This window comes from Pseudophryne corroboree, chromosome 8, assembly GCF_028390025.1.
Source record: "Pseudophryne corroboree isolate aPseCor3 chromosome 8, aPseCor3.hap2, whole genome shotgun sequence".
NCBI lineage: Eukaryota > Metazoa > Chordata > Amphibia > Anura > Myobatrachidae > Pseudophryne > Pseudophryne corroboree.
Window position 1 is genome coordinate 17,853,616 of NC_086451.1, and position 14,848 is coordinate 17,868,463.

The following is a 14,848-nucleotide window of genomic DNA, read 5'->3' on the forward strand; positions in this document are numbered from 1 at the left end:
GGGTGAAAGAAGCAAGAAGACTTCGAAATCGGCGGCAGAAGACTCCAGTCTTCATATGAGGTAGCGCACAGCACTGCAGCTGTGCGCCATTGCTCCCACACTACACCCACATACTCCGGTCACTGTAAGGGTGCAGGGCGCGGGGGGGGCAGCAATTAGAGACCTCTTTGGCAAAAGTTTGCATAATATACACTGGGCACTGTATATATGTATGAGCCCCTGCCAAAACTGTACATGAAAGCGGAACAGAAGCCCGCCGTCGAGGGGGCGGGGCTTCTTCCTCAGCACTCACCAGCGCCATGTTTTTTCTCCACAGCACCGCTGAGAGGAAGCTCCCCAGTCTCTCCCCTGCAGTTACACGGTAGAAGAGGGTAAAAAGAGAGGGGGGGCACATAATTAGGCGCAAAAATCAATATAAACAGCAGCTACTGGGTTAACATTAAGTTACTGTGTTATTCCTGGGTTAATAGCGCTGGGGTGTGTGCTGGCATACTCTCTCTCTGTCTCTCCAAAGGGCCTTATGGGGGAATTGTCTTCAGATGAGCATTCCCTGAGTGTGTGGTGTGTCGGTACATTTGTGTCGACATGTCTGAGGTAAAAGGCTCCCCTAAGGAGGAGATGGAGCAAATATGTGTGTGAGAGGGTGTCTCCGTCGACAACGCTGACACCTGTTTGGATATGTGTATATGTGTAATTAAGTGCTAAGGTGAATTTATTGCACAAAAGATTAGAGAACAGACAGGAAATCTACCCATGTCTGTCCCTATGTCGCAGAGACCTTCAGAGTCTCTCAATGCTCACTATCCAAAATAATAGACACTGATATCGACACGGAGTCTGACTCCAGTGTCGACTACGATAATGCAAAGTTACAGCCAAAATGGCAGAAAAGTATTCCGTATATGATTATTGTAATAAAAGATGATTTGCATATCACTGATGACTCATCTGTCCCTGACACAAGGGTACACATGTTTAAGGGGAAGAAAGCTGAGGTAAATTTCCCTCCTCTCATGATGAAAAAGAGCGGGAATCTCCAGACAAGAGACTGCAGTTTCCCACAAAGAATTCTCAGGCAGTATCCTTTCCCCACTAGGGCCAGGATATGATGGGAATCTTCCCCTAGGGTGTGACGTTTGCCCAAAAGGTAGCCCTGACGTAACAGCTATTCTCAGGGATCCTGCAGATAGCGTACACATTCTGGTACACTACTCAGACCGGCGATTGTGTCGGCATGGGTTTATAGCGCTGTGGCAGCGTGGACAGGTAACTTATCAGCAGAGATTGAGACCCTAGTATGTATGTATATATATATATATATATATATATATATATGTGTATATATGTGTATATATAGAGAGATATATATATATATATATATATTAAAAATGCTGTCTTAAGAGATAGATAGATAGATAGATAGATAGATAGATAGATATAGATATAGATATAGATATATATATATATATATATATATATATATATATATATATATAACATGCCCAAAGAGACATGAGCATACTGGGTCCTAGAGTCAAAGCTATGTCGATTTCTGCTTGATGTGTCCTGTAGAATATGCAATGGATAGATGTTGCCGACTTAAGAGGCATATGGAAGGCTGAGGATTGTGTGGAGAAGGGTTCTCGGACCTGGTCTCCACAGCTATAGCTGGTAATTCTGATATTTTGCTTTATATTCCTGCACAGCCTAGGAAAGCACGACATTATCAAATGCAGCCTTTCGAACAAAGAAACAAGAAAGTCCGAGGTGCGTCCTTTCTTGCCAGAGGCGGGGACAGAGGAAAGAAGCTGCACAACACAGCTAGTTCCCAGGAACAGAAGTCCTCCCCGGCCTCTACAAAAATCCACCGCATGTCGCTGGGGTTCCACAGGCGGAGCTAGGCCCGGTGGGGGCACGCCTTCGTAAGTTCAGCCACAAGTGGGTTCACTCCCTGTTAGATCCCTGGGCAATAGATATTGTGTCTCAGGGATACAAGCTGGACTTTGAGAAGATGCCACCTCACCGACGGCCCTGCCGGCTTCCCCCCACGAGAGGGAAACAGTGTTAACTGCAATTCACAAATTGTATCTTCAACAGGTGGTGGTCAAGGTTCCCCTCCTTCAACAAGGAGGGGGTTATTATTTGACCATGTTGTAGTCCCGAAACCAGACGGTTCGGTCAGACCCATATTGAATTTAAAATCCCTGAACATATACCTGAATAGGTTCAAGTTCAAGATGGAATCGCTAAGAGCGGTCATTGCAAGCCTGAAAGGGGGAGATTTTATGGTGACTCGGGACATAAAGGATGCATACCTTCATGTCCCCATTTATCCACCTCATCAGGCGTACCTCAGAATTGCGGTACGGGATTGTCATTACCAATTTCAGACGTTGCCGTTTGGTCTCTCCACGACCCCGAGAATATTCACCAAGGTAATGGCGGAAATGATGGTGCTCCTGCGGAAGCAAGGTGTCACTATTATCACGTACTTGGACGATCTCCTCATAAAAGGGAGATCAAGAGAGCAATTGCTGAACAGCGTATCACTTTCTCTGGAAGTGTAACGGCAACACGGCTGGATTCTATATATTCCAAAGTCGCAGTTGGTTCCTACAGCTCATCTGCCTCTCCTAGGCATGATCCTAGACACAGACCAGAAAAGGGTTTATCTCCCGATAGAGAGAGCTCAGGAGCTCGTGACACTGGTCAGGAATCTATTAAAACCAAAACAGGTGTCAGTGCACTCGAGTCCTGGGAAGGATGGTGGCATCATACGAGGCCATTCCCTTCGGCAGGTTCCATGCGAGGACCTTCCAATGGGACTTACTGGACAAGTGGTCCGGATCACATCTTCAGATGCATCGGTTAATCACCCTATCCCCCAGGGCCAGGGTGTCTCTCCTGTGGTGGCTGCAGAGTGCTCACCTTCTCGAAGGTCGCAGATTCGGCATTCAGGACTGGGTCCTGGTGACCACGGATGCAAGCCTCCGAGGGTGGGGGGCAGTCACACAGGGAAGAAATTTCCAAGGGCTGTGGTCAAGTCAGGAGACTTGCCTTCACATCAACATCCTGGAACTAAGGGCCATATACAACGCCCTACGTCAAGCGGAGTCCCTGCTTCGCGACCAACCGGTTCTGATTCAGTCAGACAATATCACCGCAGTGGCTCATGTAAACCGCCAAGGCGGCACAAGGAGCAGGGTGGCGATGGTAGAAGCCACCAGAATTCTTCGCTGGGCGGAGAATCACGTAAGCGCACTGTCAGCAGTGTTCATTCCGGGAGTGGACAACTGGGAAGCAGACTTCCTCAGCAGGCACGACCTCCACCCGGGAGAGTGGGGACTTCATCAAGAAGTCTTCATGCAGATTGCAAGTCGGTGGGAACTGCCACAGGTGGACATGATGGCATCCCGCCTCAACAAAAAGCTGCAGAGATATTGCGCCAGGTCAAGAGACCCTCAGGCGATAGCTGTGGACGCACTGGTGACACCGTGGGTGTTCCCGTCGGTCTATGTATTTCCTCCTCTTCCTCTCATACTCAAGGTGCTGAGAATCATAAGGAAAAGAGGAGTGAGAACAATACTCTTTGTTCCGGATTGGCCAAGAAGGACTTGGTATCCAGATCTGCAAGAAATGCTCACAGAGGACCCGTGGCCTCTGCCTCTAGGACAGGACTTGTGCAACAGGGGCCCTGTCTGTTCCAAGACTTACCGCGGCTGCGTTTGACGGCATGGCGGTTGAACGCCGGATCCTAGCAGAAAAAGGCATTCCGGATGAGGTCATTCCTACGCTGATAGAGGCTAGGAAGGATGTGACGGCTCAACATTATCACCGTATATGGCGAAAATATGTGGCTTGGTGTGAGGCCAGGAATGCCCCTACGGAGGAATTCCAGCTGGGCCTTTTCCTTCACTTCCTACAGTCGGGAGTGACTTTGGGCCTTAAATTGGGTTCCATTAAGGTTCAGATTTCGGCCTTATCCATTTTCTTTCAAAAAGAACTGGCTTCTCTGCCTGAAGTTCAGACGTTTGTAAAGGGAGTGCTGCATATTCAGCCCCTTTTGTGCCTCCAGTGGCACCTTGGGATCTTAACGTGGTGTTGAGTTTCCTGAAATCACACTGGTTTGAACCACTCAAAACGGTGGAAGTAAAATATCTCACGTGGAAGGTGGTCATGCGATTAGCCTTGGCTTCGGCTAGGCGTGTGTCAGAATTGGCGGCTTTGTCACATAAAAGCCCTTATCTGGTTTTCCATGCGGATAGAGCAGAATTGCGGACCCGCCCACAATTTCTGCCGAAAGTGGTTTCATCCTTTCATATAAACCAACCTATTGTGGTGCCTGTGGCTACTACTGACTTGGAGGATTCCGAGTCACTGGATGTAGTCGGGACTTTGAAGGTTTATGTAGCCAGAACGGCTAAGGTCAGGAAAACAGAATCTTTGTTTATCCTGTATGCTTCTAACAAGCTTGGGGCGCCTGCTTCAAAGCAAACTATTGCTCGCTGGATCTGTAACACGATTCAGCAGGCTCATTCTGCGGCTGGGTTGCCGCTGCCTAAATCAGTTAAGGCCCATTCCACAAGGAAGGTGGGCTCTTCTTGGGCGGCTGCCCGAGGGGTCTCGGCATTACAGCTTTGCCGAGCGGCTACTTGGTCGGGTTCAAACACTTTTGCAAAGTTCTATAAGTTTGATACCCTGGCTGAGGAGGACCTTGTGTTTGTTCATTCGGTGCTGCAGAGTCATCCGCACTCTCCCGCCCGTTTGGGAGCTTTGGTATAATCCCCATGGTCCTTACAGAGTCCCCAGCATCCACTAGGATGTTAGAGAAAATAAGATTTTACTTACCGGTAAATCTATTTCTCGTAGTCCATAGTGGATGCTGGGCGCCCGTCCCAAGTGCGGACTTCTTCTGCAATGCTTGTATATAGTTATTGCTTAAATAAGGGTTATGTTATAGTTGCATCAGAGTTTATCTGATGCTCTGTGATTGTTCATACTGTTAACTGGGTAAGTTTATCACGAGTTATACAGTGTGATTGGTGTGGCTGGTATGAGTCTTACCCTGGATACCAAAATCCTTTCCTTGTAATGTCAGCTCTTCCGGGCACAGTTTCTCTAACTGAGGTCTGGAGGAGGGACATAGAGGGAGGAGCCAGAGCACACCAGAATCTAAATTCTTTCTTAAAGTGCCCATGTCTCCTGCGGAGCCCGTCTATTCCCCATGGTCCTTACGGAGTCCCCAGCATCCACTACGGACTACGAGAAATAGATTTACCGGTAAGTAAAATCTTATTTTCTCGTAGTCCGTAGAGGATACTGGGCGCCCGCCCGGTGCTTCGTTTTTCCTGCACTGTTAATGGTTAAGTATTGTTGCTTCAGCTGTTGCTGTTCCTGTTTAAAGTTGGGTTAGCATGGCTTTCCTCTGGTTTGTGTGTGCTGGTTCGGACTTCTCTCAAAGTATGTCCGTCTCCTCGGGCACAGTTTCCTAGACTGAGTCTGGTAGGAGGGGCATAGAGAGAGGAGCCAGCCCACACTATCAAATTCTTAAAGTGCCCATGGCTCCTAGTGGACCCATCTCTACCCCATGGTACTAAATTGAACCCCAGTATCCTCTACGGACTAAGAGAAAAGGATTTACTGGTAGGCAATTAAAATCCTATGTTTTCACACTGGGTTTGATGGGGTTTATGTCTCACGGATATACTGCAAATGTTTGGTAATTTGTGAATGCAGCAGTAGTCGGGGCAAATATGTATGTATCCTAATAACAGGGACCTGTCGCCAGTTTATATTTGTGCTGGTTCTTTTCTTTTATTACAGTTGATACTTTTAGAATGATTGTGCTGCGGCCCCGCTGGTGAGCTCCGCCCCCTTTGTGGCGTTCCACGTCATCTCCTCTGCCTTATAGCTATGGCGGCATATGGAGTAAGAGCGAGCGAATGCCCTCCCTATATATATATATATATATATATATATATATATATATATATATTACACTGTATCACTGCACTAATACAGCTATTATTACCCTTATGTCACCATCACACGTCTGTTAGTTCTGGGGACGTCTGAGAGGCGTCTGGGCGCTCCCATATACTGGTGGCGAGCTCCTATGTATTCATTCTCCATTATGTTGCTCCACAGAGGATGGGGGGCTCTGTACATACAGATGTGTCCTCTTACATCCATGCTGCAGTCATGCTAAACAGCCCTTCAAGTTGTAATGTAATAGGACGCACGAGCAGCTTCTGCTGAGTAAAATGATATGCGGCATGCCTATATTCTGTGTGTAATTGGAGCTCTGTCTGCATCCGAAATGAAACATTAGTGTTTTCCAGGAAAACACTGTAGCATAGCATTTTGTATGCAGATACAGTTGCAGTCACACACAAAATATAGGCATGCCACATATCATTTTACTCAGCAGAAGCTGCTCGTGCGTCCTATAACATTACATTGCGTCTAAGGCACATTTTCGCAATGTAAAAATAAGACGTGCAACTCTGCCGAGTCACACGGTGCTTGTGCGTTGTGTGTAACGCGTCTTGAAGAGCATGGAGCAAAGTTGTAAGAGGACACATCTGTACGCCACACCCGGTAACAGTGCTCCGCAACCCCCAGTCTGCCTGAAGACCAGTGTACTGACCCCCCTATACTGTTAACCAAACATGTGCCTGGTGTACACACACACTTAAGGCTATGGGGGAGATGTTTCAAACCTTATAGAGAGAGATATCAAGTGGAGAAGTTGCCCGTAGCAACCACTCAGCTTATAGCTATCTTTTATCTAACACAGTCTATACTCTATATAATGACAGAAGCTGGGAAAGAAGTTGCCATGGGAAACCGCTCCAACGTAGCTGTCTCCAAGGCTTGATACAACCACACATATTTGTGGCCTCACTTGAGGCACCTAATGAATGAATATTGGACCAGGTCTTCATGTGTAGATGAACATTCCACTTTAATATAATAGTGTAGGAGCAGATAAAAAAGTTTTGTGGTCACCTCTGTGAGGATCAGACTATTCCCCCATGTGCAGACTATTCCTCCAGGTGCGGATAAGACTGTTACAGTATGGCAGCACGGATGGTGTAATGCTTAGCATTACTGGATCAGCACTGAGGTCATGGGTTCCATTCCCACCATGGCCCTGACTGTGTGGAGTTTGTATATTCTCCCCATGCTTGCTGGTGGGGTAATTGTCTCCTGTGTGTTTAGGGCAGACTAGATGGGCCAGGCGGTTCTTACCTGCTGTCAGTCTGTCTCTGTTACTCTGAGCGCAGAGGCCTCTGCAGTGAGTGTCACTCAGGTACATCAGGTATTGGGTACGTAGGAGGACTGCTCCGAGGTGCCCATGTGTTCCGTCTCTGGTTATCGGGGTCATGGTCTGTTCTGCATGTGAGCCCCAGGGTGGGAATATAAGATATTGGGGTCCCTGTAATTGCGCACATGTAACCTGTGATCTGGTAATTGCTTACGCACCGCTATGGGACCACGTACACGATTCTGGGGTGAAATCGGGGCACTTTGAGGTGCAGTTCATATTTTGGGCATCGCCGCATTCCACATAGAATGAGATAAATGTGTAACGGACAGGGCCAGGGTACAGATCCATAGTTTCCCTCCTTGTGCCAGTTACACGAGTCACGCCTGGCTTTCCAGCCCTCTCGCTGTGAGTGCAACCTATGGCGCGGTATTCTGCCCTCCATATTGGCTATATCATCACTTGCACGCAGCGGCACCCACCTCCCCCTCTCCGCACTAACCAACATCTCACACAGTCATACCCCCTCTATAGACCCTGGGCGGCTATCTCGCCATTTCTCTACATCATTCTGTCTCTGTTCCTCCACTTCATATGCCACCTCCAACATGGCTGCTCTGCCGCACAATATCCCCATTGCCAGCAGTTACTGGTTATTCCCCATGACTCCTTAGATTGTAAGCTCCTATGGCCAGGGCCATCTGTACTTCCTGTTTCATGTCATTGAATGTTATGCGCATTGTGATCCCGGCAATGTACAGCTCTGCGGAATGTGACGGTGCCTCACCCGTGATAAATAATAATGATTATATGATAATAATATTTATATGGATTATTTATCTTACCTGCTGTAATCTCTCCTCGGCAGGCACCCTTCAGCCTGCACACCTGTGACAGGTAGCGAGCAGCCTGATAACACACAGTAGTAGCTGGATATAAAGCTTACACCTGCCCGGGAGCAGACGCCCTATCGCCCGCACTGTGCAATCACTGATTGTAACACTTCCTTTTGCTCCAGTGACCTTGCAAATGTCGTTCATTGTAGCTGGAAAGCTGCCGCCATTATTTTCATCAACCACCAAAAAATGATTTATTTATTTATTTGGTTTGTCTTCTTGACGGGTGCCCATATGGCAACACCAATCAGGCAACCAACATACCATGAAATAACGAGCAGCCTATCTGTCAGGATTTGAGTTCTGGGCATGTTTTAGGGGGTCTTTATCACGGTCATATTTAGGCAACGCACTAACGCCCGTCTCGCCCACAGTACCAACAGGAAATCATGGTGCTACAGGACAAGCTGCGTCTATCCCACAAGAAACTGGAGGAGTACGAGAACCGATGTAAGAACCAAGATGAGCAGACCCAGAAGATCCTGCTGGAATACCAGGCCCGGCTGGAGGAGAGTGAAGAGCGGCTGCGGAGGCAGCAGGACGACAAGGAGATGCAGATGAAGGGCATAATAAGCAGGTGAGATCCTCCCCGCACCCTATTACCCGTGTAAATACTAACGCAGACACATTCCGGCGGCAGTGATCCTCCCTGCTCCCTATTACCTGTGTAAATACTACCGAAGACACATTCCGGCGGCAGTGATCCTCCCTGCTCCCTAATACCCGTGTAAATACTACCGCAGACACATTCCGGCGGCAGTGATCCTCCCTGCTCCCTAATACCCGTGTAAATACTACCGCAGACACATTCCGGCGGCAGTGATCCTCCCTGCTCCCTATTACCCGCGTAAATACTACCGCAGACACATTCCGGCGGCAGTGATCCTCCCTGCTCCCTATTACCCGCGTAAATACTACCGCAGACACATTCCGGCGGCAGTGATCCTCCCTGCTCCCTAATACCCGCGTAAATACTACCGCAGACACATTCCGGCGGCAGTGATCCTCCCTGCTCCCTAATACCCGCGTAAATACTACCGCATACACATTCCGGCGGCAGTGATCCTCCCTGCTCCCTAATACCCGCGTAAATACTACCGCAGACACATTCCGGCGGCAGTGATCCTCCCTGCTCCCTAATACCCGTGTAAATACTACCGCATACACATTCCGGCGGCAGTGATCCTCCCTGCTCCCTAATACCCGCGTAAATACTACCGCAGACACATTCCGGCGGCAGTGATCCTCCCTGCTCCCTATTACCTGTGTAAATACTACCGCAGACACATTCCGGCGGCAGTGATCCTCCCTGCTCCCTAATACCCGTGTAAATACTACCGCAGACACATTCCGGCGGCAGTGATCCTCCCTGCTCCCTAATACCCGTGTAAATACTACCGCAGACACATTCCGGCGGCAGTGATCCTCCCTGCTCCCTATTACAGGTGTAAATACTACCGCAGACACATTCCGGCGGCAGTGATCCTCCCTGCTCCCTATTACCTGTGTAAATACTACCGCAGACACATTCCGGCGGCAGTGATCCTCCCTGCTCCCTATTACAGGTGTAAATACTACCGCAGACACATTCCGGCGGCAGTGATCCTCCCTGCTCCCTATTACCTGTGTAAATACTACCGCATACACATTCCGGCTGCAGTGATCCTCCCTGCTCCCTATTACAGGTGTAAATACTACCGCAGACACATTCCGGCGGCAGTGATCCTCCCCGCTCCCTATTACAGGTGTAAATACTACCGCAGACACATTCCGGCGGCAGTGATCCTCCCTGCTCCCTAATACCCGTGTAAATACTACCGCAGACACATTCCGGCGGCAGTGATCCTCCCTGCTCCCTATTACAGGTGTAAATACTACCGCATACACATTCCGGCGGCAGTGATCCTCCCTGCTCCCTATTACAGGTGTAAATACTACCGCAGACACATTCCGGCGGCAGTGATCCTCCCTGCTCCCTAATACCCGTGTAAATACTACCGCAGACACATTCCGGCGGCAGTGATCCTCCCTGCTCCCTAATACCCGCGTAAATACTACCGCATACACATTCCGGCGGCAGTGATCCTCCCTGCTCCCTAATACCTGTGTAAATACTACCGCAGACACATTCCGGCGGCAGTGATCCTCCCTGCTCCCTAATACCCGTGTAAATACTACCGCATACACATTCCGGCGGCAGTGATCCTCCCTGCTCCCTAATACCCGTGTAAATACTACCGCAGACACATTCCGGCGGCAGTGATCCTCCCTGCTCCCTATTACAGGTGTAAATACTACCGCAGACACATTCCGGCGGCAGTGATCCTCCCCGCTCCCTAATACCCGCGTAAATACTACCGCAGACACATTCCGGCGGCAGTGATCCTCCCTGCTCCCTATTACAGGTGTAAATACTACCGCAGACACATTCCGGCGGCAGTGATCCTCCCCGCTCCCTAATACCCGCGTAAATACTACCGCAGACACATTCCGGCGGCAGTGATCCTCCCTGCTCCCTAATACCCGCGTAAATACTACCGCAGACACATTCCGGCGGCAGTGATCCTCCCTGCTCCCTAATACCCGCGTAAATACTACCGCAGACACATTCCGGCGGCAGTGATCCTCCCTGCTCCCTAATACCCGCGTAAATACTACCGCATACACATTCCGGCGGCAGTGATCCTCCCTGCTCCCTAATACCTGTGTAAATACTACCGCAGACACATTCCGGCGGCAGTGATCCTCCCTGCTCCCTATTACAGGTGTAAATACTACCGCAGACACATTCCGGCGGCAGTGATCCTCCCCGCTCCCTAATACCCGCGTAAATACTACCGCAGACACATTCCGGCGGCAGTGATCCTCCCTGCTCCCTAATACCCGCGTAAATACTACCGCAGACACATTCCGGCGGCAGTGATCCTCCCTGCTCCCTAATACCCGCGTAAATACTACCGCAGACACATTCCGGCGGCAGTGATCCTCCCTGCTCCCTAATACCCGTGTAAATACTACCGCAGACACATTCCGGCGGCAGTGATCCTCCCTGCTCCCTATTACCTGTGTAAATACTACCGCAGACACATTCCGGCGGCAGTGATCCTCCCCGCTCCCTATTACAGGTGTAAATACTACCGCAGACACATTCCGGCGGCAGTGATCCTCCCTGCTCCCTAATACCCGCGTAAATACTACCGCAGACACATTCCGGCGGCAGTGATCCTCCCTGCTCCCTAATACCCGCGTAAATACTACCGCAGACACATTCCGGCGGCAGTGATCCTCCCTGCTCCCTAATACCCGTGTAAATACTACCGCAGACACATTCCGGCGGCAGTGATCCTCCCTGCTCCCTATTACCTGTGTAAATACTACCGCAGACACATTCCGGCGGCAGTGATCCTCCCTGCTCCCTATTACAGGTGTAAATACTACCGCAGACACATTCCGGCGGCAGTGATCCTCCCTGCTCCCTATTACCCGCGTAAATACTACCGCAGACACATTCCGGCGGCAGTGATCCTCCCTGCTCCCTAATACCCGCGTAAATACTACCGCAGACACATTCCGGCGGCAGTGATCCTCCCTGCTCCCTATTACCTGTGTAAATACTACCGCAGACACATTCCGGCGGCAGTGATCCTCCCTGCTCCCTATTACCTGTGTAAATACTACCGCAGACACATTCCGGCGGCAGTGATCCTCCCTGCTCCCTAATACCCGCGTAAATACTACCGCAGACACATTCCGGCGGCAGTGATCCTCCCTGCTCCCTAATACCCGCGTAAATACTACCGCAGACACATTCCGGCGGCAGTGATCCTCCCTGCTCCCTAATACCCGCGTAAATACTACCGCAGACACATTCCGGCGGCAGTGATCCTCCCTGCTCCCTAATACCCGCGTAAATACTACCGCAGACACATTCCGGCGGCAGTGATCCTCCCTGCTCCCTAATACCCGCGTAAATACTACCGCAGACACATTCCGGCGGCAGTGATCCTCCCTGCTCCCTAATACCCGTGTAAATACTACCGCAGACACATTCCGGCGGCAGTGATCCTCCCTGCTCCCTATTACAGGTGTAAATACTACCGCAGACACATTCCGGCGGCAGTGATCCTCCCTGCTCCCTATTACCCGCGTAAATACTACCGCAGACACATTCCGGCGGCAGTGATCCTCCCTGCTCCCTAATACCCGTGTAAATACTACCGCAGACACATTCCGGCGGCAGTGATCCTCCCTGCTCCCTATTACCTGTGTAAATACTACCGCAGACACATTCCGGCGGCAGTGATCCTCCCTGCTCCCTATTACAGGTGTAAATACTACCGCAGACACATTCCGGCGGCAGTGATCCTCCCTGCTCCCTAATACCCGTGTAAATACTACCGCAGACACATTCCGGCTGCAGTGATCCTCCCTGCTCCCTATTACAGGTGTAAATACTACCGCAGACACATTCCGGCGGCAGTGATCCTCCCTGCTCCCTAATACCCGTGTAAATACTACCGCAGACACATTCCGGCTGCAGTGATCCTCCCCGCTCCCTATTACAGGTGTAAATACTACCGCAGACACATTCCGGCGGCAGTGATCCTCCCTGCTCCCTATTACAGGTGTAAATACTACCGCAGACACATTCCGGCGGCAGTGATCCTCCCTGCTCCCTATTACAGGTGTAAATACTACCGCAGACACATTCCGGCGGCAGTGATCCTCTCATGTCCTGATGATTACATGAATTGAAGTTTATTTTCATTGTTATTTAAATGCCCCGTTCTGCAGGCTCCGCCGCCTCTGTAGCAGAGATTTTAGTCGCAGACTATGATCCTTACGCAGCAGTGACCCCTGCTGGTCACAGCTTTAGGTGCGTTAGTCCAGGGCAGTGGCCGGAATGATAAATTAAATGGCCGCATACAACTGTAATAGGACAATTCGGAGAGCCACAAATGATGTTTATAGTAATCTGGTGGCTCGGGCGACATAGTAAATCTGCCCTACAGTCTGGTGAGAAACGTGGTCCTTAAAGGCATATCCTAAGTCTTGGACGGAGATAAAGTACCAGCCAATCAGCTCCTGTCATTTTTCAAACACAGCCTGTAGCCTGGCAGTTAGGGGCTTACCCCCCCCTGTAGCTGAGCAGTCACAGTGCGAGGTAAAAGTCTGGCAGAGGGATTATATTCATCCTAGATGGGCCCAACACGCCACCACCCGTAGTTTTCCACCCGTGCGTCTGTGGTCTCACTCAGCTGCTTACAATGACTGTCACCGTGACATCTCATGTAGAGACTCTGCGTACTTCTTGACCTGAGAGCTGCTCATTGAAGAGGCATCCGTCATGTCTTGCCTAGCGCCAGATTATTGCAGACACCGCGCCTAAGCGCAGGGTGAGCGCACATTACAGAAGAGGAAGACGCACGGCGCAGGCCGTCATTACCTCCTTAGCTAATAGCATTCAGCAAAGATGTCAGCATGACATTCAGCCAGCCAGCCAGATCTGGGGACGTCTGAACCAAAAAAAATAATAAGTGTCATTCTAATAGGCGCGCTATTGATTTATACCCGCGAGACTCCATTGACTGTGCACTGACCGGGACTGACCCGCTGTCCTAGAAATGTCACAGCACAGAACGGATGATGTCTTATTTCATAGCTCACGCTGTTCACAGAGATAAAATAGCGGAAAGCGTTTCTATAGAACCAGGCTCATGTCTGGGCCTAAACCCGCCAGCATGTGACCCAACCTGGGGCTAGTTTCATCTGAAATGCAGACGTTACGTGGCCGTGAGTTTTACACCCCTCCTCCCACATTGCACGCTCCGGACGTTACTGGAGTCACAGATGGGCACACTCCACAGTGGGGCTATATAGGTTGGATAGGGATCTATGTACTAATCGTTGGAAAGAGATAAAGTACCAACCAATCAGCTCATGTCAGATTGCTTAGAATTTAAGCACGGATCTCTCCGTGTGTAGCCCCCTTTAGTACATAGACCCCATAGTAACTGCCAACAGCACCAATGACACACGGGAGTCAGACCTATACATAGGTCCAGATAAGCTGGTCACGTGTTAGGGCAATTAAACCCCTGTTCAAACGTTTGTTCTTCCAGCCAACGAATTATACAGCTATAATTACAGACACTCCAAAGTTCCGTGGGAGCTGGTAGCGTGTACACGGCCGCTGTGATGTCATTCTTACTGGTCCTGATATTTCCTGTAGTGTATACATGAGCAGCACTGTGCAGCGGGTACAAGGTCTGAGAGTGGTTGTTGTGTGAGCGATGGCATGCTCAGGATTAATATGCTGTGTGTCTGACGCAGGCTGATGTCGGTGGAAGAGGAGCTGAAGAAGGATCACACTGAAATGCAGGCAGCTGTAGACTCCAAGCAGAAGATCATTGATGCACAGGTGAGGAACATACCGGTACGCCTATGTGTGGGATCATTATATGGATATTATAAGTCAGCACAGGTGGGTAACACATGATGATGGTTGGGATCATTATATGGATATTATAAGTCCCCACAGATAGGGTGCACACGCCGATGTGTGTGATCATTATATGGATAATAGAAGTTATGGCAGATAGAGAGCACACACCGATGTGTGGGATCATTATATGGATATTGTAAGTCGCCACAGGTGGTAAACCCATCCCAATTTGCGTGA

The 14,848-nt window shown here is 49.8% G+C and overlaps 2 protein-coding genes across 10 annotated transcripts in view; one reads left to right on the top strand and one right to left on the bottom strand.

Moving 5' to 3' along the window:
• Positions 1-14,848, top strand: part of DAB2IP (DAB2 interacting protein) — a 1,128,147-nt gene that overhangs the window by 1,093,118 nt on the left and 20,181 nt on the right. For all 9 annotated transcript variants that reach the window (XM_063935968.1, XM_063935966.1, XM_063935969.1 and 6 more), the window contains 2 exons: positions 8,541-8,743; positions 14,500-14,587. In XM_063935968.1, the coding sequence (XP_063792038.1) occupies positions 8,541-8,743; positions 14,500-14,587 (291 nt within the window). The remainder of the gene's footprint in view (positions 1-8,540; positions 8,744-14,499; positions 14,588-14,848) is intronic.
• TTLL11 (tubulin tyrosine ligase like 11) overlaps positions 1-14,848 on the bottom strand; it is a 604,411-nt gene that overhangs the window by 39,557 nt on the left and 550,006 nt on the right. The gene's annotated exons all lie outside the window — the stretch shown is intronic.